The sequence below is a fragment of the Haemorhous mexicanus genome, chromosome 6, assembly GCF_027477595.1.
Source record: "Haemorhous mexicanus isolate bHaeMex1 chromosome 6, bHaeMex1.pri, whole genome shotgun sequence".
Taxonomy (NCBI): domain Eukaryota; kingdom Metazoa; phylum Chordata; class Aves; order Passeriformes; family Fringillidae; genus Haemorhous; species Haemorhous mexicanus.
This window is the reverse complement of record NC_082346.1, coordinates 62517668-62541942: the sequence shown is the minus strand read 5'-3', so window position 1 is coordinate 62541942 and position 24275 is coordinate 62517668. Positions and strand designations below refer to the sequence as shown.

General features: G+C 43.2%; 1 protein-coding gene across 1 annotated transcript in view; it reads left to right on the top strand.

Moving 5' to 3' along the window:
* The window catches only part of PELI2 (pellino E3 ubiquitin protein ligase family member 2), a 68230-nt gene extending 49398 nt beyond the window's left edge, over positions 1-18832 (top strand). The window contains exons 3-6 of the mRNA XM_059850577.1: positions 7032-7133; positions 11999-12196; positions 12489-12677; positions 16298-18832. Coding sequence (XP_059706560.1) covers positions 7032-7133; positions 11999-12196; positions 12489-12677; positions 16298-16873 — 1065 coding nt within the window. The 3' untranslated portion in view covers positions 16874-18832. The remainder of the gene's footprint in view (positions 1-7031; positions 7134-11998; positions 12197-12488; positions 12678-16297) is intronic.
* Positions 18833-24275: the final 5443 nt, after the last annotated feature.

The window sequence follows — 24275 nt, the reverse complement described above, 5'->3', positions numbered from 1 at the left end:
GTTTCACAGCCACCAAAAGTTGGTGATTTACAAAGCAACTCCTGAGCTACTGTGTCATGAAGTTGATGTGTGTTGGTATAAACTGGTGTCTGCTTTGGGCTGCTTTTACTTATTAGGGGGAACAACTGGGCTTGCAGAGCTGGTCAGGAGTCCTAGGAATGAGAAGGGACTCTGGTCTGGTCAGTGGCTGCAAAAATGATGGTTTGGACCCCTAACTTCAATCTGTGCAGTTTCACCAATGCCTCCTGTGCATTTTGAAGATGTTTTGAGTACTCCCTTTTGTTTGAGGAGTAGCCTACTCTACATTCTTCTGAAAAGCAGAGTATAGCCAAGTGTCTTATCAGCCCTGACTTAGCTTTACAGTAGCTTTTCTAGGAAAACTAGAAAGTTTCCTATCTAGGAAACTCTTCCCTTTCTGCCTCCTTCCTTGCTGCAGGACCCAACCAGAGAATTAGGGAATGGCATGCTTTGATGCTGCCTCTCTGGAGAGGGTGCTGTGTGTGGTATTGGCTGGTTGTCTAAAACAACACAGATTCAGCAAATGGAGAAAAGGGTTTAACATCTGCCTGTTGAGTTGATAAATGGTGAAGTGCTCCAGTGGCAACACACAACCCCACATGTGCACTTGGAGCAGATGGCTTTGATGTGTGCTCCAGACAAATGTGCTGTCCCTTGTGTCCCCTCCAGCCTCAGCAGGAAAGGGTGCACAGAACAAACCTGGGAGTGCTTCAAAAGCCATAAAAACATGAAGTGTAAATAAACCACACTGTGCTGACTTGGTTTTTGTGTAGTCACTGACTTTGAGTTTTGGGGGGTGATCTGCATTCAGGAAAGGGAAATGGGGTGGGTGACCTGCTCTTTTCATGCTTCAGCTCCTTCATTGTGACAGGGATTGCAGACAGTGCCTCACGCAGGTCGTTTCAAAGTGACAAATTTAATTTCTTTGGGGTGGCACATTTCCTTCCCTACATGCAGTTACTGGCTCTTGGTCTATTTTTTGGCCATTTCCTAACACTCGTTTAGTTGTCAAGAGAATATTGACAGCTGAAGTATTAGAGACAGACAAGGTGTTAACATTGATATTTCAAAAATGACTGCATAGATGTTGTTGCAGTTGCAACAACATATAAGAAAAGGGAAAGGGAAGGGAAAATCCTGGAAGAATGGGATTGTATGGAGCTGTGCAGGAAGCAGATGCAGAGTTAAAAGAGCTGGCCAGTGGTTCTGGTTGATTCAGGTATTTCAGTCTCTCCTACAGGCACATTAAATAAACTCTAAGTTTTCCATAACAATGTGTCTTTCTTTGCAGAAGGCTGTAGGAAAATTGCAGTATATATATAATAGCTGTATCAGTAGGCAGAGGTCAGTGTACATTTATTGAAATGCTGTGTTAGAGAAGCACCAATTCTGGGCAATTACTGTTAGGTTTAAGACAGAGTAAAATTGCAAACAGTCTTTAGCTAATGTTCTATGAATTGCCATTTGTCTTAATTTGCTGGGAAACTTCCCAAGTGGTGGACATACTTTTCTGATGTGGGTAAAATATCAGTGGCTCATGCTCAGGAGCTTTTGTTACGTTTTCTTACTATAACTCAGAGTCTGCTGGCTCTGGCAGCCAGTCTGTCCAAAAATCCAGTGGAAATGGGATGTGTTCTTCACTTTTGAAGGCTTCCTTCCTTGCTGGCTAAAGCTTCCTTTTAAGTTGCAAGATCTTTTGTCTGACATCCCTGAGTGTTTCTTGTGTTCTCTTTTTATAAAAGCAATGGAAGGCTGGCAGCCAAGTCTGAAAGCATTTAACTCATGAAGGCTCTGCTGTCATTAATTTTAAACACGTCACTGCGGTGTCGGTCAGCTCGACTACCAACAAAGAAAACTAAAGTGTTCCCATAAATCATTTTATTGTCCTAATCCAACCTAATTAACTAAACTAAAAATCCTATTCTGATGAAGCAGCCCTTCCTGTGAGACATCTGCCTCTTTCTTAATGGATTTTAGCTTTTATTTCTGCTGTGGTGAACAAGAGTTGGTGACCGTAATAACGTTTAAGTCCCTCTTGCCCTCTTTGAGGGGCTCACCTGCCACAAGGGAATTAATTTTAACTTTCCAAATGCTGAGATTTTTTTTTTTTTTTCATTCCTTGGAAACATGGTTTGCAAGCCAGGAGGAAGCAATAAAATCTCTATTTCTAGAAGTGGATTAGACTTGTTCCCTGCAAGCTTTGCAAGTAAAGGCTCTGAGAATGTTGGGATCTGCTTTTGTAGTTCATTGACAGGCTCCTGATATGGAAGGTTTGACTTAACAGTGTTAAGTTGATGTAATCGTGCCATGAGCTCCTGACCTGTTCTTGAACTCGGGGGCTGGAGGTGACTCGGGGGAATGAGCAGCACTGTCAGTGTGCAGGGCTTTGCTGTGGCACACCAGGACATGATCCCAGGCTGGGAACATCTGGCTGAGCACAGATATAAATTCAGTGTAGGAGAAAATGGTGGAAATTCTGCCTAAAGAGCTATTTCTGTTCTTGGGGATAATCTGTTGAAGATTTGTTAAGTTCTAGTTTTGTTCCCTCCTTTTTCCTGTATCTTGGCTAAAAAAGCAGAGCATTAAGAAACACTGGTTCTAAATATAACCTTTATATATTCTTACTCCCTTTATCTACGAGGTGCCTTTACATGGGGTGAGGCAATTTGATTTTCTCCCTTCTTGAAATGTTAAAACTGATAGCATCCCCTTTCCAGGGGAGTGAGTGGAGAGCAAAGAATTCAGATAGACTGAGATATTCCAGGGGCTGCCAGAGTTGCAGTGTTGCTGCTGGGAAAGCAGACTCTGTTTGATCTCTATTTGATCTTGGCTCCTCTGAGACCTGAGAGATTTGTAAGTCATAGCCTTTAGCTGCTGCTTTGATTGTGAGGGCAAAGTGCTGGAACGAGGTTTTGTTCTCAAAACGGAGAGAAAGGAGCAAGAATGAAGAAGTGTGTGTAAGGAGGCAGGGAAAAAACCAAGGCCAAGTGTAATTCCAGCCAGCAGGAAGGATATAACTGGAAACTTGAGCTACTAGCAAAGTTGAAAAATGAAAAATAAAAAGTAAAAAGGAACATTTGCTTGGGCCTTGTTGTTGTGAGGTCATGGGCCTTCTCCATTCAGTCTCTGTTAAAATCAGGCAGTTTTGATCCAAAATCACCAGAACACAAATTTGAGGTAATGGGGGGAGCTGTGGGGGTTTGCCTGGAGCAATAGGGAGGAATCTTCCTGCTCACCTGAAGAGCAGGCTCAGCATCCAGTGAGGCTTGGAGCCTCCATCTGGGAAGTCCCATGGGTGGATGGATTGCTGTGCAAACGTGAGCCCTGTCTTGGCAATGCCACGTAGAAATGGCACTCAGGGTTCCCTTCCTGCTTTTCTTTGGCATTTGGACTTTTAAAAATCCCTCATCCCCACCGTGGACATAGTCACTAGCAGTGGAATTATTCTGGAAAAATCTCTTGCTGCTGTTTGTTCCTCCTCTTCCTCCACAGGGTTATTGTCAGTTCATCTTCACTTTGCTCTCTGTTTCCTCCAAAGGAAATGACTTGAACTCAGCACTGTGAGACAGTTAAATGGAGGAAACCAAGTGCTGTGTAGCAGCTGAATTCACCCAGCCTGTGTTTCTCCAACATTCCTGCTGGACAAGGTGTGGGATTTTCTGTGGCCAGCCTGGTGCCACATGGTTTGGATTGGCTTGGTAGGCTCAGGCTATGGATGTTAGTGAGGTTCTTCCAGCATTTGTATCTGTTGGAAGCTAATTCATGGTTTTTGGGTTTTTTTGTTGTTTTTTTTTTCCCTGTTCAATTTATAATTTTCATGAAACTTTTAAGAACCTGAGAAATAGGAACAAACTGCTGGAGTAAAGGAGACCAAAATGCTGGAAGTGCCTGAAGGAAGATTTCCCTTCCCTCACTACTCAGGTGAAACCACAGTCCTGGGATTTATGGTTGGAGTTGATGATCTTAAAAGTGTTTTAAAACTAAAATGATTCTACAATTGCACTCATTCAGAAGCTTAGTGGATTCTAAGAAGAAGCTTTGAAAATGCCTAGTGTTGCTCTCTGGTGGATCTTGGCAGCCTTGGAGTGGAGGATAAGAGGCAGATGTAGAGTTTAGTGCCAGTTTCTTGTTTTTCTTGTTCTTTTTCCTGCCTGGAAGGTGGACGTGGTGTTGTCCAGCCTGAAATTCTGAATTTATCAGTCAGAGCTTGTGAAGCTGCTGTAATTCTTGTGGGAGTCAGGGCTTTTCTCACCTCGGGCAATTATGTGACAGCATCGAGGGGTTTTGAGGAGGGAATCCTGCTGACAGGAAAAACAGTCTGAAAATTTGAATGCTAAAAGCAGTAAAAAGGCAAACTCACTATTTTGGTTGCAAAAACCCAGATTTGTGCAATCAATCTCCAGACTCTTTTGGGACTTGTAGTAGTGTGGTTCTATATTTCCTCAAGCAGTTGAAATCCTTCATGATGTTGCCTGTGTCTGCATTCCACTTGCAATAGTGTTTTATTAGGAGTCTTAACTTCCACTGTTTGTGTAGTTCCTAAAATACTGTTACTTGTCACTTTTTTTTTATTTCTTGACTTGGAGTTGCCAATTGCTTTGAGACCAGCACTTAAAATATCTGTAAAATGTCTGAATTGGAGTAACTGTTGGTGCTGAGCAAGCTGTGAAAGCACACAAGTTGAAACATTTCTCATGACGTTCTTGGCTTTTTCCAAAAATCATTACACAATTCCAGGAAATTAAATGTAGCATTTCTTCACTGAAAAAAACTGGGTATAAATAATGGAAAACAAAGGGGAGGGGGAGTAGATGGGAAAGAAAAGTTGGGAGGGGAAAGGAGCACACAGAGAAAAGAAGATTATGTCCTACCCTGGAATTTCAGAGGACACGCTGACCCTGGTCAGGATTATTAATATATCTGAGCCCTGAGCTCTGTAGGCGTAGAGCATGACCTGACTCAGTAATTCAGGAAGTCCTTTTTGTGTGTTTCCCTCTGTGTTTTTTCCATCAGACCTTAAAACTTTCAACTTGGGTTCTCAGCAGAGCTTCCAAGTGATGCAGGAGCTTGTCTGACATGGGGATGAGCTCGGGGCACACGTCCCTGCCTGGGAGTTTTGCCTGGGTGCTGGTGGCTGGAGCTGCAATCAGGACTGTCACATTTACACTCTGTCCTCTGCTCTATTCCAGCTGCAACTGAGATTTGTGGAAATGAGTGAAATCTTGTGTAGGAAAGCTATTGCTTTCTGATCTTTGAAATGCTGATAGCTGATAATGAGTATGAACTGATTATTAATGTATTAAGCTTAAATCTTAAGGTGTAAGGATCTCCTGTCAATCACTTTATTTCTTTTGTATCCTAGGAACACCTGAGACCTGCCTAGGGTTTGAGATCCCTTTCTTAATGGTCAAACAGGCACAGAGGAAAAACTTTGGAGAGCACAGCTCAGTGTCCTGGCAGGTCACAGAGTGTTAGTGACTTAATCCAAACTGCATTTTGCTGCCATTTGTTCTTTGAACTGTGTGCCACTGTAGTGGTTATTACAAAACACTATAAATCATCAGAATCTGGCTATTACTGATTACCAAGTGTGTTCACATCACTTTTCAGCTGTTCCAATGCCTAGACTTTGTCTAGTTTTGTTAAAAGCTTTATTGCAGAAAAGAAGTACTGAGAAAGGTCTTCTTGCCTAATCATAGAATGGTTTGGTGGGAAGGGACCTTAAAGATGTTCCAGTTCCTCCCCTCTGCCATTGGCAAGGACATTTTCCACTAGAGCAGGTGCTAGAACTTCCAGCAAGAGGCCCATTGTAAAAGCATTGTCTGGTTGTAAATGCATGGAGGTTTGCAAGAAACAATTCTTCCATTACGTGTTTTCAATAATTCTGTGTCAAATACTCTTGCTAACCCTTAGCAGGCTTTTAGTATGCACATAGATGTTTTTAATACCTCCAGCATTCAGAAGGATTTTTAATGATTTGTTCAATAATTGATGGAGCTTTGGCATAATTTAGGCTTTTGTGAGGGATGGCAGGCAGATGAGTAGAATATATTTAGTTGTTTAGTTTAACCATCCCTATCCATGAATTCTTTAGGTGAAAAGCAGAACAAAGGAAAGGAGCAACTGAGAGAACTTCTTGGAGGAAATTATCCCCTTAACTGGAAACTGGAGAAAGCCTTAATTAACTTATTAATTCATTGCTTAAGTGTCTGCAAAGTGTCTTCTGAGCAGTAACAGTCATTACCTTCCAGAATTGTGTGTGGTTATATGGACCTTTATATTTACATCTATTTCCCTGGTAGCCAGGAGATTCAGTTTCTCAGCTCGTTTCCCTCAGTCTGGGTGAGATAAACAGGAGCTGTCCTCTTCCTGTCTTCTTTTAAATACTGAAATCCTTTTTAATCTTGGATGCTAAATCCATATCTGTAGTCACCAGTCTACTTTGACAGGTAGTAAGAAGTATCCTTAAATGAGGAAAATCACACTGAAAGTCTGGATTTTGTCACCAGTTATATAAAATTGCTGGGCTCTTTCTGATGTAACCAGAAATTTACTTAACCTGAAGTCCTGGCTTTTAACTGGAAATCAGTTCTATTGTTCACTTACTTCAAAAATAAACAAGCCAAAGCTCCCTCTGCTCCAAGTCTTTGCTAGGGTACAAGTTGCTGCAAGGGTTAGAAATTGAATATAATTTCAGAGAAAAAAGGTGTTTGGAAAAGAATGCAATATTTTTTACACACAAAATACCATATAAAAATGATATTCTCTATGTACAAATGTATATAAAAATGTAAAAGTATTGGGTGCTTCTGAACTAGAAACAAACAACTGCAGCTTGGGGTTTTCCATTACAAACAAACAAAAGAAATCCTATTGTATGTGCTTACCCAACCTTGTAATAACATGTTACGATACACTGCTTTTCCTGATCACAGCAAAGGTGTTTATGTAGAAAAATGATTTGATTACAATATTTTTGGGTGTAATAGACATCTTTATTTTTTAATCTACAGGCAATCAGCTCAAAAGGCCACCACAGCATCTCTTACACATTATCCAGGACCCAGACAGTTGTAGTGGAATATATTCATGACAGAGAAACAGACATGTTTCAGGTAAGGCTCTAAAATACTTGGATTGCTTTTTAAAAGTAACGTAAGAAAGCCCAGTTCTGCCTTATCCTCTGGGTATTCTCTGTGACCTGTGGGATTTCCACAGCCTGACCCAGCTGCATTCATATGGGAGCACTTGGAAATTTTGCATTATTCTGCTCTGCAAACCCACAGCAGCATCTGTTAATATTCTTACTGCCTTACTCCTTTAATTGTACTCTGCCTTTTCTCCAGACAAACAGCACTGGAGAGAAAAGTGTGCTCTGTTTGGATTGATGAGTGAGCACAGAATGACACCCACCTCCCTCCAGATAATCATGTAGCTGGAGTAAAAAGGAAGTGGAAGGAGTAGGACATGGGATGGGGAAGGAGGAAGGTAAAAGGAGCTGGGCAGTAGGGGAGACAAACCAGTGATAAATGATATTTATCATTTCAACTCATTGTGGTGAGTTCCTGAGGGGTGTGCAGATCCCTGAGATGGTGTGGGCTGAGTTTCTCTAAGCTCCCATCTATTGTCCAGCACGTGCTCAGTGTCCCCCGTCTGCATTTGTGTTTTTCTGCATCATTTACTTATCTAGTAACCTAAGTGACTTTCCTGTGCCATAGTTATTTTTATGTATAATAAGAACAGAAATTCTGTGTGTACTTAGACTTCAAACTTGGGGAACCCCAACATGCCAGACAACCTTTTTCATTCTAGACTGGTCAGGTCTGTGTTGTTTTGAGCATCTCACCAGGAATTGTTATCCCTCCTCCTTCAGCCTTTCATATTTCAAAGGGTCAGCAGCTGAGTGCTGTTGACAGAGAGGAAATAACTCTTTGGAGGTGTTGTTGCTTCTCTTGACTTCTGTGTTTTGCTCTATATTAAATTTTCCAGTGTGTCTGAAACTATTAGGTCCAAATAGGAATTGATTAAAACCCAGTCTTATTCATTTGCTGCAGAATGAAGGATTGAACAGCCAGGATGAACTGAAATAGGTTTTTCTGTGTTGACTAGTGAAAGAAAAATGTAACCCATCCTTTGAGGTTACTGTGTGATGCTTGTTCAGCTCTTGAGTAGCTACAGCACAATTTTTCCCTGTATATAAATTTTGAAAAGCCATTTTTGAAAGCTGGATTTTTCCTCTTCTTGAGTACAGTAAAAAATGAATAAAGAGTTGCAGAACAGCTGCTTTTTCTGGGCACACTGTATAGACATCTGTTGCACAGTGTCCTAGTGGTGGGTATACAGCTTTTTGGGGGGAAGAAGACCCCATTTCAGTCTTGGGGTGTGTGACTTGATCTCAGTGTGACCTCGAGTGCTGTGTCCTCATTCAGGTTTCTGCTCTCTGGCTCTTTCCTGAGGATTGCATTCCATGCATTGGCCTGCAGGAGTGGTCTGCTGGACTGTGGCAATAAATCCCCCCTGAAGCAGTGCCAGAGCAGCTGGAGAGGTTTCCATTATTTGTATGAGCCATTAGATTGTAACTGTTCTCATGAATCTTTGGAAAAAAGTTCCTTGAGGATGTTTAGTGCAGCTTTGTGGTACATGATGACAAAGTTCATGTCTGCTGATCCTCAGAGTAGAGGTTCATTGTTGGTCAGACATCACTTAGACAGTGCTTGGAGTTTGATGTTCCTTTTTAAATGTGTGTTCTTGGCTTGTGTAGGATGTGGAAGTTGAAAAGGGAAGGATAATTCCTGGACCACAGAATTATCCTGAGCCTTGAGGCCCCACTTTGACTGCAGTTAACATGTATTATCCTGGGCAAATCACTTGGCTTTTTGTTCTTTATTCCCAGTCTGCTTCTTGAGCTGTTGCTCTGCTGTGTTGTTTGTAGTTTTGGTTTTTGAGTTTTTAAATGTAACTATATTTTGGAATCTGTGTGCAAATGCTGCTGTGCACCTTTGTCTCAGTGACATCCAGGTCAGATTTCTTCATTTAATTACAAAAACAACGTACAAATGTTTTCTTCTAGCATCTCCCAGGCTCTATATGCTCCAGCATCCTTGTGCTGCTATAAATGAAGATTTTCCTCAGAGTTTAACCATTCTGCTGATGATGTATTAAGTGAAGCTGAACCTGTTCCTTCATGGTTTGATGGGGTGAAAATGGGTTGATTATATCTGCTCATGCCACTACAAAACCCAAAATGTGCAGCTCCTACCTTAAATAACCACAAGTTTATACAAGAAGCAGGTACATTCAATACAAAGCATTGATTTTTTTTCTGAAAAATGGCCCTTCAGAAGATGCAGAATCCAATTCTCACTCTCACCAGAGTGAAATTCTGTTGAAGCCCAAGAACCTGCAGCTGTTAAATTCTGTGCTGGCAGTTTGCCTTGTCAGGAGCAGGGTATTACTGACAGCAGCAAAGGCACTGCCTGCCTCTGACACAGCTTTAACAATCACCTGCAGAGGACACAACTCCTGCTGCCTCTGCAGCACCTGGCACATTTATGGGTTCTTGTTGGAAGTAACTTGGGGAAATCAGATGACACAGTTAACAAGAAGGGTCCCAAAGTACAGCCTGAAGTTGCCAGAAAGAAGAAAGTCTGCTGTGCTGTGGTGGAAAATGGGAGAGAATTGAGTAATGAAGTGTGTAAAGAGCAGCTCTGAATAATGGACTGGGTCTGCAGTGACTGTGGTCTGGCTGCAGACAGCAGATGAGGTAGAAGTTCTGCAGGGTGGATGTTGATGGCATCAGGTTTTTCATTTATTCCTTAGCACTTGCTTTTCAGGTGATCTCAAACCCAAATTCATGATTTAATACAGAGCTTGGGAAAATTGCTAGATTTTGAAGGCCACTTTTTCAAATAAATTCAAAAGCTGAAAAGTAGCACAATACATGAGACTGATCCTCTAGAAGGCTTTCTCAAGTGGAAAAGGGAAGAAAACCAAATATTGGAAAGATTTGATTTTGCATTGACATACTTGTGACACAAATGAGATAAGTACTGAAGTGTTTATATAAAATACTACACATCATTCTAGAGATTTAAAAAAGCACATAGATGCATTGTTTATAGATCTTAATGGTTCTAGCTAAAGAAATTGGAATTTCATGGTGAATGATGAGTGTAATGTAGGGCTGGGAGCATACACTTGTGTGCTTTGTCATCCTTCAAGGAAAAATGAGGCAGATTTTTCTCTAATTGCTTCTAAAAGCTTTGAGAGAATGATCTATTTCAGAGACTGCAAGAGGCAGAAACTTGTTATGAACAAATTAATTTCATATTTGTTATTGATTATCCTTTAAGAGACTCCACATACAGATGGAGAGTAGTCAAAAGTTATTCATGAGGTTCCTGCTGCTGCTCAGTTCTGACTCTTAGCAGGAATTGCTTTGGATGGGAAATAGAAGCCTGGTAGAAATAATACTGTAAAAGGAAGAAGAATATTGCTTTATAAGATTTAGCTTCAAGTTGTCAAGTTATATAAATCAGAAATATCCCATATTAAATAGTTTCTAAACTCTCTCTCCTTGGTATTCTAGTAGACACTTTCTGTGAGAAATTGAAATGTAGACTTTTGATTAGGCCTTGTTGAGTATTTCCTGTGCAGGGAGCTGATCCCATTTTCTGCCTGTGCTGAGCCCTGTGATGTGGAGACAGTAACTGGATGTGTCACTGGAGACAGGAATTCTGACATGTGTTAGACTGAACCCTGCAAACAGAGCTTGAAGGAGAAGCACAGCAGAGATCCCTGCACTATTCCTCCCAATCCAGTTGTGACAGGGCTTAGGTGTGGATAATATTCATTTCCTTGACTCTTGAACAGTGTTTCTTTACAGCAGGTTTAGTTTGCAGAGATGTTTGTTAATGGTAGAACCATACATGGCTCCCCATCAAGATCTGAGCAGAATGGAACTTCTTGGGGGACAGTGAGATCATGTTTAGTGAGGAGGTTATTTAATATCAGTGTAGATTCCTGATAACTGAAGGTAGTTTCGTGTGAAGAGTATTCCTAATTCTGTTTGATCACAAGGTGTCTGCAAAATTAATATTCTGTTCCACTTCTTGTTCCTCAGCTCCACTTTCCCAGTTAAGCTCAAAGTTGGTGTAACACTAATTTGCCTGTAGAAATATTGATAAAGCCTCACTGTCTGTCTGGCAGTCAGATACTTCCATCCATGCAGTCATGAAGTTTTCTGTCCCAGATGTTTCCAGATTTAGAATTAAAATTTTTAGCTGACAAGACAGAAAAATCTTCCTGCCTACTACTGAGTCTACTGAGTCTTCCTGTCTACACACTGCTGGGTGTGTTTCATTTCTGCTCAACTCAAGAAAGTTTCATGCACATGCATGACTAGGAATAAATTTCAACATAGGGTGAGTTTTCCCTGACAGTTCTTTTTTCTAGGACTACAAATCCTGAAAACATGAAAGTGGGTAGCTCTTTGTTATGACATATCAAAATAACCAAGTTCTGGGTCTAAAAAAAGTCCTTTATTTTCATGGCAAATGTATTTGGAACTGGAAAATGTGAATAAAAGTTGTCAATCCAAGATAGTGCTTTCCTAACTGACAGAATGTAGTGGTAAGTAATTTGCTGTGGCTGGATGAGGAAATAGCAAGGTGATAATACATTTTTTGGTGACAGTACTCTCATGAAACAGATAGTTGTGTTGATCTGTTTCAAGCAAACCTGAACATCACTTGTGGTAAGTGAAAATTTGTCATTCCATCTCTGTGATGTATTTCAGCCTAGGGCAAATGGGGAAATACAAATTAGTCTCTGGCTGGATCTTAACATCCAAAAATTCAGTAGACAGAAGTTTGCTGATGTCATCAGTATTAACCTGGCAAATCTGTGTTCTCAATGCTTCATATTTCTGTGGGTATTTCTATTTATACCATTATCTTTTTTTTTTTTTTTTTTTTTGCAGGTTGGGAGGTCTACAGAAAGCCCCATAGACTTTGTAGTAACAGACACTATTTCAGGAAATCAGAACAGTGATGAAACCCAGATTACCCAGAGCACCATCTCCCGATTTGCCTGCAGGATTGTTTGTGACAGGAACCCACCATACACAGCAAGGATCTTTGCAGCTGGCTTTGACTCGTCTAAAAATATATTTCTTGGTGTAAGTACTTCTAATAATGATGTTACAAGCAAGCTCTGGTTTATATTCTGTTACTTTCAAGCCCCCAAATCTCCTTGTACTTGTTGATAACTTGTACTGTCATTAGACTTTTATTACTCCAATGCACCAGCTGCAGTGTTAAGTAGAAACTGCAGTTTTATGTGCCTGAGTTATCACCAGCAGAGACTCGTGCTCATAATTGTCTTTAACAATGAAGCTGCACTTCAGGAACTGTTAGAGGATTTTCTTTAGGTTGGTGTGATGTATTTCTGATAGTCACTGTCACACGTAGGAAAAAGCAGCCAAGTGGAAAAACCCTGATGGCCACATGGATGGATTGACAACCAACGGGGTGCTGGTGATGCACCCCAAGGGAGGCTTCACAGAGGAGTCCAAGCCCGGGGTGTGGAGGGAGATCTCTGTCTGTGGGGACGTCTACACGCTCCGGGAGACCAGGTCTGCTCAGCACAGGGGCAAACTGGTGAGTGGGGAGTTGTTGGGTTTGGGTCTTTTTTAATTTTTATTTTTGTTGAGGTTGGGATGGAAGGTACTTGAGATGATAGTTCACGTTCAGACTCATTAAACACTCAGGTCTTTATTATTTTTTATCAATGTCACAGTCTTACAGCAGTGAGTTCTGTAGTTTTTCATTAACAAGGCACAAAAATGGTTAACTGTCTCTTGTTATAAGGTCTTACTATCTAATTAAGAAATTACACCTAAATTATTTTCACTTTTAACTTGATAACTAATTTCTCAGAGTCCCCACTGTGGACTTTTCTGTCCAACTACAAAATACCACCCAAACCCATGGAGAAGAAAGAAGGTAAGGAAGAACAACCTGCTTCTGCCCTAAAACTTCTATCTTGCTTCCCATTTATTATTATATTCTAAAACTCCAAACTCTTAAGTTTTCCACCCAGTGATATTACACACTTCTAACCAATGACACACCTGTAATCTCAGTGCTATCAATCAATTTTGGAAGCCTGTTCCACAGCTTCAGGTCAAATGTGGTGTTCTCCAGGAAGTCAGAGTCTGTTTGTACAGAAAGTCTAAAATTTCCAACGTCCAGAACTCCAACAGGAAGTGACTGAAATTAATGAAGGGGTGCTGTGGATGTGACAGTCTGGTCAGAGACAGAAAGCTAGATCAGCTTTCCCATGAATCAGTCTGGGAAGTTTCAGGGAGCTGCAGAGAAAGGATGATAATCAAAAGCAAACAATCCAAAGGTGATGTTTTATGACAAGCTGTTTTCCCATAAGGTTGTTTACAAATGGGTGTCTTCATAATTAGCCAATAGTGATGGTGTTCTGATGAAAGGACCAATCAGGTCCAGCTGTAGAGACCTAGAGTATAAAAAGGAATGGGCTCCTAATAAAATTATTGGCCTTCTGAAAATGCATGGAGTGTGTCACTCTTTATCAGTGTCACTTCTGACTCAACAGTGACAGGGAATTTGTTTTCCTGGCTTTGACTGCAGGCAGCTACAGGGTGGCTGTGGCACTGCAAGTGTGTAAATCTGTGTGTTACAGCACATTTTGCACTGAGTGTATGGGAGAACACTCAGAGCTTTCTGCTAATGCCACTTTTCCAACAGAAATAGCAGAGTGTAAAAGCAAAATAAACTCTGCTCTGGAATCTCCATCTCTGGAATGTTCTCCTGGGGCATGGGGATGTCTGGAAGTTGCTGCATGGGGAGCTGTCTTTTGCAGTACTGCCAGAAGAGTCCACTTTTGTGCAAAAGCAGTTTGGGTGAGGCAGCTTCTGTTTGATTTACCTGCCACTGGGAAGATAAGAGGAGCCCTGGAAGTGTATTTCTGTTTTCTCCTGTGAGGCAGGATGAGCTTTGCCAGAAGTGAGAGATTTCAGCTGCCAGGGACCTGTGACACATAAAACCAGGAGAAAAGTTCAGTGAACTGACTTTGCAACTCTGCCATTGGCTTTGCAGAAAACTGACTACAGAAAGAGTTAGGGGAATGGAGCTGGGCTGCTCTGCTTTCAGCAGACACCCTTCAGGACATAAATTGCTTTGTCACACTGATGGTGGCAGGCAGACGTTGCCTGGGGACCTGGACAGATGATGTGGCAATTGCAGCCTTTGTACGTGGTTAGCAAAACACCTTTTTAGTGCTGCTGAAGAGAGGCACAGCAAAACAAACGAATCCCCCTCCCTGCACCCAAAAGGAGCTGAATTCTCATTTAAATAAAATTGCATGGCACACTGGTATTGATGTGATCAGTATTCCTTGATTGGGTTCATAAAACCAAATGCAGGCTGTATAATGAATTGAACACGTTGCATATGAGGGAGCTTTTTGTTTTGCTGTTTGTGAAGGAATTATCTGAAAAGAGCATCAGATCAAGGCTTCTCTCATCTCTACTTGAACCACTACATTTTTCTGCTGGGATTACTTGGCACTGGTGACCTCTCATCTGTAGTCTGTATTGTACCACGGAGGTGTTTTGTGCAAGGATGATCCACAGTTAATCTGTGAATTTAAACTGGATTAAAATGTAAATGCTAAATTGGTTGTCATTCATAGTATTCTTAGGCAGATGTGATGATTTCATGTGACCTACTTCATGGATTTGTTTGTATTTGGCTGTTTGTTCTGCTTTAGAGGTATTTTCTGCATACTTTCTGTGCATAAAGCCTGGCAGTAGGTCTGTTTTTCTCTTTAATTTTATAAAGAACCTTTTTAATATATGTTCATCATTAATGAACTGATAGCAAAAGCATGGATTGCTTATATGTTTGTGACATTAAAAATAATATTTCAGTCAAGTACAATGTGTGTTTGGCATAATCCCCTGAAAATGTTGTAAGTACCTGCTTTTAATCAGAGAGAAGCCTTTAGGCAGTGCATGCTGGGGCTGTGTTTGCTTGGAATACCTCATTAAATAAGAGGGCTAATGAGTGGGGTGGGTAATTGTTCATAAGCTGAGCCTGTGTGACTTCAAATTTGTCACCTGAGAAATTCAACTGGTAATTCTGTCTGCTGCAGTGCTAAGCCATGCAGGTACCTGTGCTGCTGCTGAGACCCACTCTGGGAGCTCATGCTTCTGCAAAATGCTTGGCCCTTGCCACAACCCCTGAAAAAATGGCTTCTGAGAGGCAGGACAGCTGGCCTGTCCTGGGTAGCAGTTTTTAGTCCAGTATTTTTATTTTTTTAGTGTGTGAGCAGCTTCTGTCAGTGTTATGTGGGCAAAGAATTCCAGGAGAGAATCTGCTAATGCAGCCCTCAGGGAATGGCACGTCTTTTCTTCAGTCTATCAGGACTTACTGAAATATGACAAAGGCACAGAGAATCAATATTGGAGGAAAAAAATTGCGTGCTCAGGGGCCCAAAGACTGTATAATAATTTATATTGCAGCTGCAAATGCAAATCCCCTGTACAAGCACAGAATAAGAGAACAGTGCTTGTTATCCTAGATGTAGGTTAGGAGGTGAGGTGGATTCAGGACAACAGTAAAACAAAATTAAGCAGGTTAATGCTGAGAAAAGTTATGTGGTGTCTGTGTGGTCTATGTGAGGTCCCCAGGATGAGGTGAGAGATGAGATGCTGACTTCATGTTCTCAGAAGGCTGATTTATTATTTTATGATATTATATTAAAAATGCCATACTAAAACTATACTAAAGAAATAGAGAAAGGATACATCAGAAGGCTGATTTATTAGTTGATGATATTATATTGTATTAAAAGAATTCTGTACTAAAACTAAAGTAAAGAAATAGAGAAAGGATACATCAGAAGGCTTAACAAGAATGAATAATAAAAACCTGTGACTCCTCAGAGCCTTGACACAGCTGGACCGCGATTGGTCATTAAATTAAAAGAATTCACATGAGACCCATCTCAAACAATCTCCAACCACATTCCAAAGCAGCAAAACACAAGGAGAAGCAATCAGATAATTGCTTACGTTTCTCTTGGAGGCTTCTCAGCTTTCCAGGAGAAGGAGAAGAAATCCTCTCCTGGAGAAGAAATCCTGGCGACGGGATTTTTTTTCAAAAAATATCACGGTGACGAAGGGATTTTTCAAAAAATATCTCGGTGACAATGTCTGTAAAAGCTCTTTGTGTCCTGCCACCAGGTAGAAAACGAGACCAACGTCCTGCAGGACGGCTCCCTGATCGACCTGTGCGGGGCCACCCTGCTGTGGCGGACGGCGGACGGGCTCCTGCACTCGCCGACGCAGAAACACATCGAGGCGCTGCGGCAGGAGATCAACGCCGCCCGGCCCCAGTGCCCCGTGGGCTTCAACACCTTGGCCTTCCCCAGCATGACCCGCAAGGACGTGGTGAAGAAGGACGTGGAGGAGAAGCAGCCCTGGGCCTACCTCAGCTGCGGCCACGTGCACGGCTACCACAACTGGGGCCACCGCAGCGACACGGAGGTGAACGAGCGCGAGTGCCCCATGTGCAGAACCGTTGGCCGCTACGTGCCTCTGTGGCTGGGCTGCGAGGCCGGCTTCTACGTGGACGCCGGGCCCCCCACGCACGCCTTCACCCCCTGTGGACACGTGTGCTCGGAGAAAACTGCCAAATACTGGGCCCAGATCCCTCTGCCTCACGGCACTCACGCCTTCCACGCCGCCTGCCCCTTCTGCGCCACGCAGCTCACCGGCGACAACTGCGTCAAGCTCATCTTTCAGGGCCCCATCGACTGAGGAAGCGCACGGAAACGACCACAATAAAAGTTTTTCTGAACGGTTTACTGTGAAGATTTTTTTGCCACTAATTCTAGATTTTACCTTTTTTTATAATGTTGTTAATACAGGGGGGGTGGTAGGGTTGGGGATGGGGGAAGCGATGAGGAGATGGAGGGACCGTGGTGGGATTGGGATACATTGATACCTGGAACTCGACAGATATCAGTGGTGGTGCATGCTCGAAAGCAGCATATTCATGGAGTCTTCTTGGTCAAATTGTAGTATATTTGTAATCTTTTTATTAGTACCCTGGATCAGAAAAAGGTGTCTTAAAATGATTTTTTTAAGCTAAGATTTTTTAATGGAAAGGTTTTTTCTTCTAAACTTTGACAAGCCTTTAAAACCTATTTTTCAAATCTAGAAGGAACATACAGAATGTATCTGTCTTTAATTTGCAATATAATTTAACTTGAATAGTTTCTCAAGGAGCAAATACAGAATGTGTGGACAACCATAGGTGAATGTTCACTAGAGATAATTGGATATGTAAGAGAAAAATTAGCTGCCTAAAGTGTAGAGGATAAAAGCTATTAAAATAACTATTATGGTATAACACAGCTGGCCAAAAAGGCATCAAAGATTACTTGAAACTGAGGAAATCCTGTTTGCATTGATTTCCTTTCAGTGTAGTAGATATCCACTGGCTATTAGGTATGGGAGATGGCTCATTATTTTTTGCTTTGTTTTTTTTTTTCCCATTTAACCTGCATCTGGTGAAACCACTTTGCTCTTTTCCATACTTGGCTCTGGGGTTTAAGCTGATGTTCAGTGTATGTGTGGTCTGGCCTTCGTATTTCTGCTTTGCTTGCCCTCAGTGCTCCTTCCCCAGGACCTTTGGGTGAGTGGAGGCCACAGATTCCCAAAATGGTTTGGGTTGGAAGGGACCTCAAAGCTCATCAGTCCCACTCCCTGCCATGGCAGGGACACCTTCCAGTGTCCCAGGGTGCTCCAAGCCCTGTCCAGCCTGACCTTGGACACTTCCAGGGATCCAGGGGCAGCCACAGCTTCTGTGGGCACCCTGATGGAGCCAGAGGTGTGTCCAGGCTTTGCTGCAGTGATGAAGGGTGGTGCCACAGCAGGAGGTTTAGGTACAGCTGGTGCAGAATTTATTTCCATAAACCTGAATTCAGGAGAGCACTTAGTCTGTCTTTAAATCTGAGCCCATAGCTGGGACTGTTGAGATTCTCAAGAGCTTCAGTGCATTGTGGTTATTTGCTGTTATGTTTTGAAATAAAGAAAAAAAAAGCAATTTAAAATAAGTTATTTTTTAAGCTCACTTTAAAGCATTTTCACTAGAAGGGAGAGCATCATTTCCACTTCAGCTGAGCATTTTTGTTCACTTTTCAACTTGCTGCCATCTGTCACCTTTTCTTTTGCAGATTGAGTTGTGTTTGTATCTCTTTTTCCCCCCAAATGTTTGCAAATCAAACAACATTCAAATGTAATCAAATATATGCACTGGGGTGGTACATCTGAAGTGGATCACTTGAAATTCGTGACTTTTTAAGAGAGCTGATAAATGTTTACTATGGAAATAATTAAATCAGAATTTCATATGAGGTGTACCCTGCCCACTCTTAGGCTCATTTCATGCAGAATGAGAACTCTCTGATTTGTGGGGTTTTTTTTCCTTTATGCTTTCTGTACTCTTGGTATCTGAGGTATCAATCTATCCAGGTTTTAAAAAAATAATTTGGGAGAAATCTATAACATCTCTAGATGAAATTGATCATTCAAGCTCAGTTCTGTTTAATCAACTATAGCTTTTTGCTATATTTGTGCCCTTTGTATAAATATATAATTTATATGATTTTAATATATTCTGTATATATATATACTTGAATTGGCCTGTTCATATTTTGGTTGTAAAATTGTTTTATAGTTAACCTTATAAACATTTTACATGTCCCTTGACAATGGGGATGGATTTTGTCTGCTGCTGTTTTTAGTATAATTTTGCTGTATACGTGTTCAGCATTTTAATAATTTGAAAATAGCTTTACTTTTCTTTTGATGCTTTTGCTGTTAAAAAAAATACAACTCTGCAGCATTTTTTTTTTCTCTTAAAGCCCAAACTGTACAGTTTTTGTCCCACTCAGTGATTGGAAACAGGATAAACCTTGTTAACCTACAACTATATGCTTCTTCCTAGTGCCTTTTCAGAGAGATCCTCTTGTGATTCCATATTCCAAGTCCTTTCTCCCAGTCTTGTGGCTCATCTCCACAGAGAGCAGCAGCCCAGCCAGGTGGGGGAGAAACCCAGCCCCAGAGGTGCCTCTTCCTCACCCCTGAGCCCCCCTGCAGGTTCCTCAGGTGCCACAGTCATTCCTGGTTAGCAGATACCTCATTTGGGAGAGGCAGCCTCACTCCTCCCTCCCTCCCTGCTGGACTCACACCCAAGAGATGCTCCTGGCTGGGTCCAGGCCCTGCTGCTCCCTCCATGTGCAGCATTCCCTGAGGCTGAGCTCAGCAGGGTCTGCACATGGGCTTGTCTCCTCTGAGCCCCCACAGACTGGGAACACCCAGGCACCACCTCCCTCCCTCCCTCCCTCCCTCCCTCCCTCCCTCCCTCCCTCAGCTGCTTCACTCCTTCCCTTCACCATGCAGTTGAATTGCTGCTTCAGGGCTTCATCTCCCTTCTGCTCCCTGTGGAAGGTGAATGTAAGGTGTTGGAAGAATCCTCTCTGGAAACACAGCACACCATCAGGCTTGCTGTGTTTGCCTTGTGTGAAGCAGAGCATTGGATGATGGTTTGTATCCAAGGGAAGTGGCTGTTTGAAATTGTTTAAACAAGATTTTTTTTTTTCCTTTTGCTGTTGGCAGTTCTGTATAACACAAGGAACACTCTGAGAATCCCAGAATGGGCAAGGCTGGAAGCGACCACAGGGGCTCGTCTGGTCCCACCTCCCTGCTCAAGAAGGGCCATCCTGGAGCACAGGGCATGGAATTGTGTCCAGATGGCTCTGGAACATCCCCAGTGAGGGAGACTCCAAACCCTCTCTGGTCTCTGCTCAGAGCTTGGTCACTGCACAGGGAAGTTCTTCCTCATGTTCAGGTGGAACTTGTGGGCATCAGTGCCTGCTCGTTCCTCTTGTCCACAGAGCAGGGCCTGCTCCATCCTCTTGGCACTCCTTTTGGATGTTTATACACATTGATGAGGTCTCCTCTGTTGTCTCTTCTTGGGGCTGAACATTCCCAGCTCCTTCAGCCTTTCCTCCTGAGAGAGGCTCCACTCCCTTCACCCTCGTGGGAGGATTTGCCCTCTGCTGTTCCTGCCCCAGCATCTCCGTGTCCCTCCCGTCCTGAGGAGCCCAGAACTGGGCACAGCCCTCTGGGTGTGCCTCAGCAGGGCTGAGCAGAGGGGCAGGATTCTTTTCTGGGAAGCAATTTCCCAAGGTTTGTGTGGAATTCAGGGACCTTGCTGTTCAAATTCAGGGTCAGTCCTGCAGAGTTGGATTTGCTGGGGAGGCAGAAAAGTTTGTGACATGATTTTCCTCAAAGCCTGCTCTGGTGAAATGATGGAGCATTCAGCTCCTAGCCCTCACCTTCCCCCAGCTCCATAAACACCTCCTCTGCTCTGGTACCTCTCTAGTAAAAGGAGTTTGTGGATAAATAAAATTAGAGTCAGTATACTTGAGAAGCACCCTCAGGTTTATTCATTATTTCAGTATTAAAATGTTCCCTGCATCCCATTCCCAGTGCTGGCAGTGTATTCCATAAGGATTTTTTTATCACCTGTTACTGTTGATTCTGTCTGAATGCCTCAAAAGCAGCTTTGGCTGCATAACTTAGAACTAAAAGTATTTTTCTAGTCTGATTTTTTTTAAAAAGATGATATTTGTCAAATCCATGCACACTGGAGCTGGAACCCTTCCCTTTTCCCTGGCAGCTTTCTGGGAGAGTGCTGAAGTCTAAATAAAATGAGTGGTGAACTCTGTTCTTCCTGGGAGTTGTTGTCCAGTTGTACAGGAGAGTTCACATGAGACTGTGTTTTACTCAGTAATTTTTTTCAATGTGCTCATTTTGTGCATCAAGCTACAGTCATAGCACTGTACAGGTCAAGTAATTAAAGAGGAATCTTTTTTTTCCATTGTGAGGGTGGGAATGGGGATCAGAAGAGAAGAAAGCCATAGTTGAGCTGGTTCCAGTAGGGACAGAAGCAAAGGAACTTGCTTGGAAATCTGACTGGAGCTGTTCCTGCTTTCAGACCTCATCCATGCCCTGCAAAGGACTTTCCTGAGTTTGTTAGGAAGTTCTGGGATGCTCTGTGACCTTCCAGTGAGACACTCCTTGGTGTTCTAGTGGCAGTTCCTGGAATTTGGCTTCAGAGCCTGAGAGAGGAGCCAGAGATGCTGAGTGTGTCATAGTGAGAAACTGCAATAACAGAACTTAATTATGGTTTAGTGCTTAATTACATTTTAGGGCTGTGGTCATTCTCTGTTTAGTGCTCTTGCAGTGGCTGGTGGGTTCCTCACCATTTTTTCATTCTTCTGGAAATGGAAGGAAACTTCTCCAAGAGCATCATGTTTCTGTTCCTCCATCCCACAGTCTTGACACTTTCCTGTGGCTGGGGAACCATTGGTAGGGATGTGGCTGTGGTGAGCACTGACAGGCATTTAAATCCATTTTTAGCCTGGTAGGAAAACTGACCTGACTCTTCCTCCTCATTTCCTCAGTTTTCACCCTCCTGTGAGTCCTTGGCTCCTCATTTTCTCTTTCTCCACACAGTTGCAGGTACACAAATAAATACAGCTTGGAAGGAAAACAAGGAAAACACAAGTCAGGTGTTTTTGCAGTGTCTTTTGACAGATTTTTCTCATTATTCTGGGTTTTCTAAGCACTGGTCACAAGTCTGCACACTCAGTGTTGTGAGGTGAAAGGACAAATGTAGAAGGTAAGGCTGATTTTGGGGGGTGGGGGGAGGAGAGGGGGTAGTGTCTAGGATGGAGTCACAGTGGGCACTGGATCTTGGAAGAGCAGTGGAGTGACCCTGGGCAGGCAGTAGAGACAGAACTTCACTGTCTGTGCTGCTCAGTGTTCATTTCTTGGCAGCAGAACAAAACTTGGAGCTGCTTGGACACCCAAACACCAAAAACAAACCCCAGTGTCTGTCCAGATTCCTTCACTGGGGGCTTATTTATGTTTTCCTGGTGGGCAAGCCAGCCTCCAAGTCAACTGGAGTCCCTCCTGCTGCTGTCCTGGGGATTAGGGATGGGAATGGCTCTTGGATCCACCATGGAGAGCCCTTGGAAGGCAGCACAGCTGTAGGAAAAGCCTCTCCCACAGCGAGCCCTGTGTGATGGAGGGTGATGTTTACCTTAAAAGCAGTGTGAGCAGCTGTTCAACTTCTGGGTATATTTGTAAAATTGGTCTTTTTATACACCGTGTGAAATGGACTGGAATAATTTCTTTTGCTGTTGTACCTGTGGAAGTACAAGCCATTTTACAGGAAAAAAAATATAAAACAAATTAAAATATTATCTCAGTATTGTCACTGACTCCTTCAGTTTATTTTCCCTGCTGGTTGGTTGTCAGAGCTTGACTTTGATTTGCAAAAAACCGTATAAACAACTTGAAAAATAAATGGTTGCTTTTACTCTTTTATCCCCTTTCTACTCAGCAAACAAAACCTGAAGCCTTTGATTGAGGATTGTTCAATATTGGAGGTAGTGGAGCGTGTTCAGGTGTGAGTGCCCTGGAATTTCAGTTAATTCCCTTCCCTGATTTTTAAATTGAACTGTTTGTTTTCAGTGCCAGCTGCCTCCTTGCAGTGTTAACATAATTGCTAAATAAAAGCAATTTCCAGGAATAATATGCTTTGTGACTCTTAAAATTAATTTCCATAATGGGAATTCAGTGGTTTGTTTTCCATCTGTGTATTCTGCATCCCCTTTTTGCAGGTGGTCCCTGTGACTGCAGGAGCTTCATTATTTTAAAGGAACTGAAATTAACTGTCAGCTTTTTTTGGGACTTGGAAAAATAAGTGTTGGTGTGAGCACAGGGAAGGGAAATAAGGATATCTGCAGTGTTTTCCAGATGTGGTCACCTGCCAGCTGGCTCTTGTGCTTCCATGGAAGTCAAGAATGCTGAATCCTTTCCAGGGACGTGCTCTGGGTGAGTGTGGGATGTTTGGGTGTGACTGTGCTCCCCTCCCAGCAGAGCAGTGAACCCTTTCCTGTGGGATTGCTCTGTGCAGCTTCACCCCAGCACACTGGAGGTGCACTCCTGAGGGCAGGGCTGTGCTCCTGGGGCATTCCTGGGCAGGAATTCTGTGCTGGGAGAGAGGCAGTGCCCAGGGGAGCAGACAGGCAGGGCCCTGCTGGTTTAAAGCAGTTGAAGGCTGTGGGTTGGAGATGATCTTTGAGGTTCTCTCCAACCCAAACCACCCCAGGGTTCCAAGGCAGCCTTGGGGCAGTTCTGCTGGGAGCCTGCGTGAGGGAGAAGTTTCTGCTGCTCCTGAGGGGAGGGAAGAGCCTCCAGGCAGGAGCAAAGGCTGAGAGAGAGGAACAAGGAGAGTTCAGAGCTGAGCTGCTGCTGCTGCTGTAGCCCCAGCCTGGGGAGGGGGCTGAGGGAATCACCCATCTCACGGGCAGGGACCCCTTCCACCATCCCAGGCTGCTCCAAGCCCCATCCAACCTGGCCTTGGACACTCCAGGAATCCAGGGGCAGCCACAGCTGCTCTGGGCACCCTGTGCCAGGGCCTGCCCACCCTCCCAGCCAGGAATTCCCAGTTCCCAATCCCCCATCCATCCCTGCCCTCTGGCACTGGGAGCCATTCCCTGGCTCCTGTCCCTCCATCCCTTGTCCCCAGTCCCTCTCCAGCTCTCCTGGAGCCCCTTTAGGCCCTGCCAGGGGCTCTGAGCTCTCCCTGGAGCCTTCTCCTCTCCAGGTGAGCCCCCCCAGCTCTCCCAGCCTGGCTCCAGAGCAGCAGAAGTGTCCCAGCTCACCCTAAAGCAACCCTCAGGGCTGCCCCTCTGAGCTTGTTGTGCAGATTGTGTGGATTTTGCATCAGTTCTGTCACAGGTTTGTTTTTTATTGAAACCTTCAGCTTTCAGCCTATTCTCCATTCAATTTATGCAAGACAACAGGACCACACATCATCCTAATGATCCCATTCCCTTGCTGCTTTTCTCTCCTCATCCCTCCAGCTCCCTGATTAAAGATGTTGTGGTCTCTTTTTTCACTCCTCTCTGAAGGGAGCATCGATTCCTCTCTGTGTTACCTGGCTGTAAAATCTCACTACTCACTCACTGCAGCTTGTGCTGCTGGGAAATCATCTTTGTGAGAGCTTTCCAGGGCATCTGTGGCTCCTGCTTTTCTTTGCCTTTCAAGGCATGGCTGCATGGATGCATATTTTTAG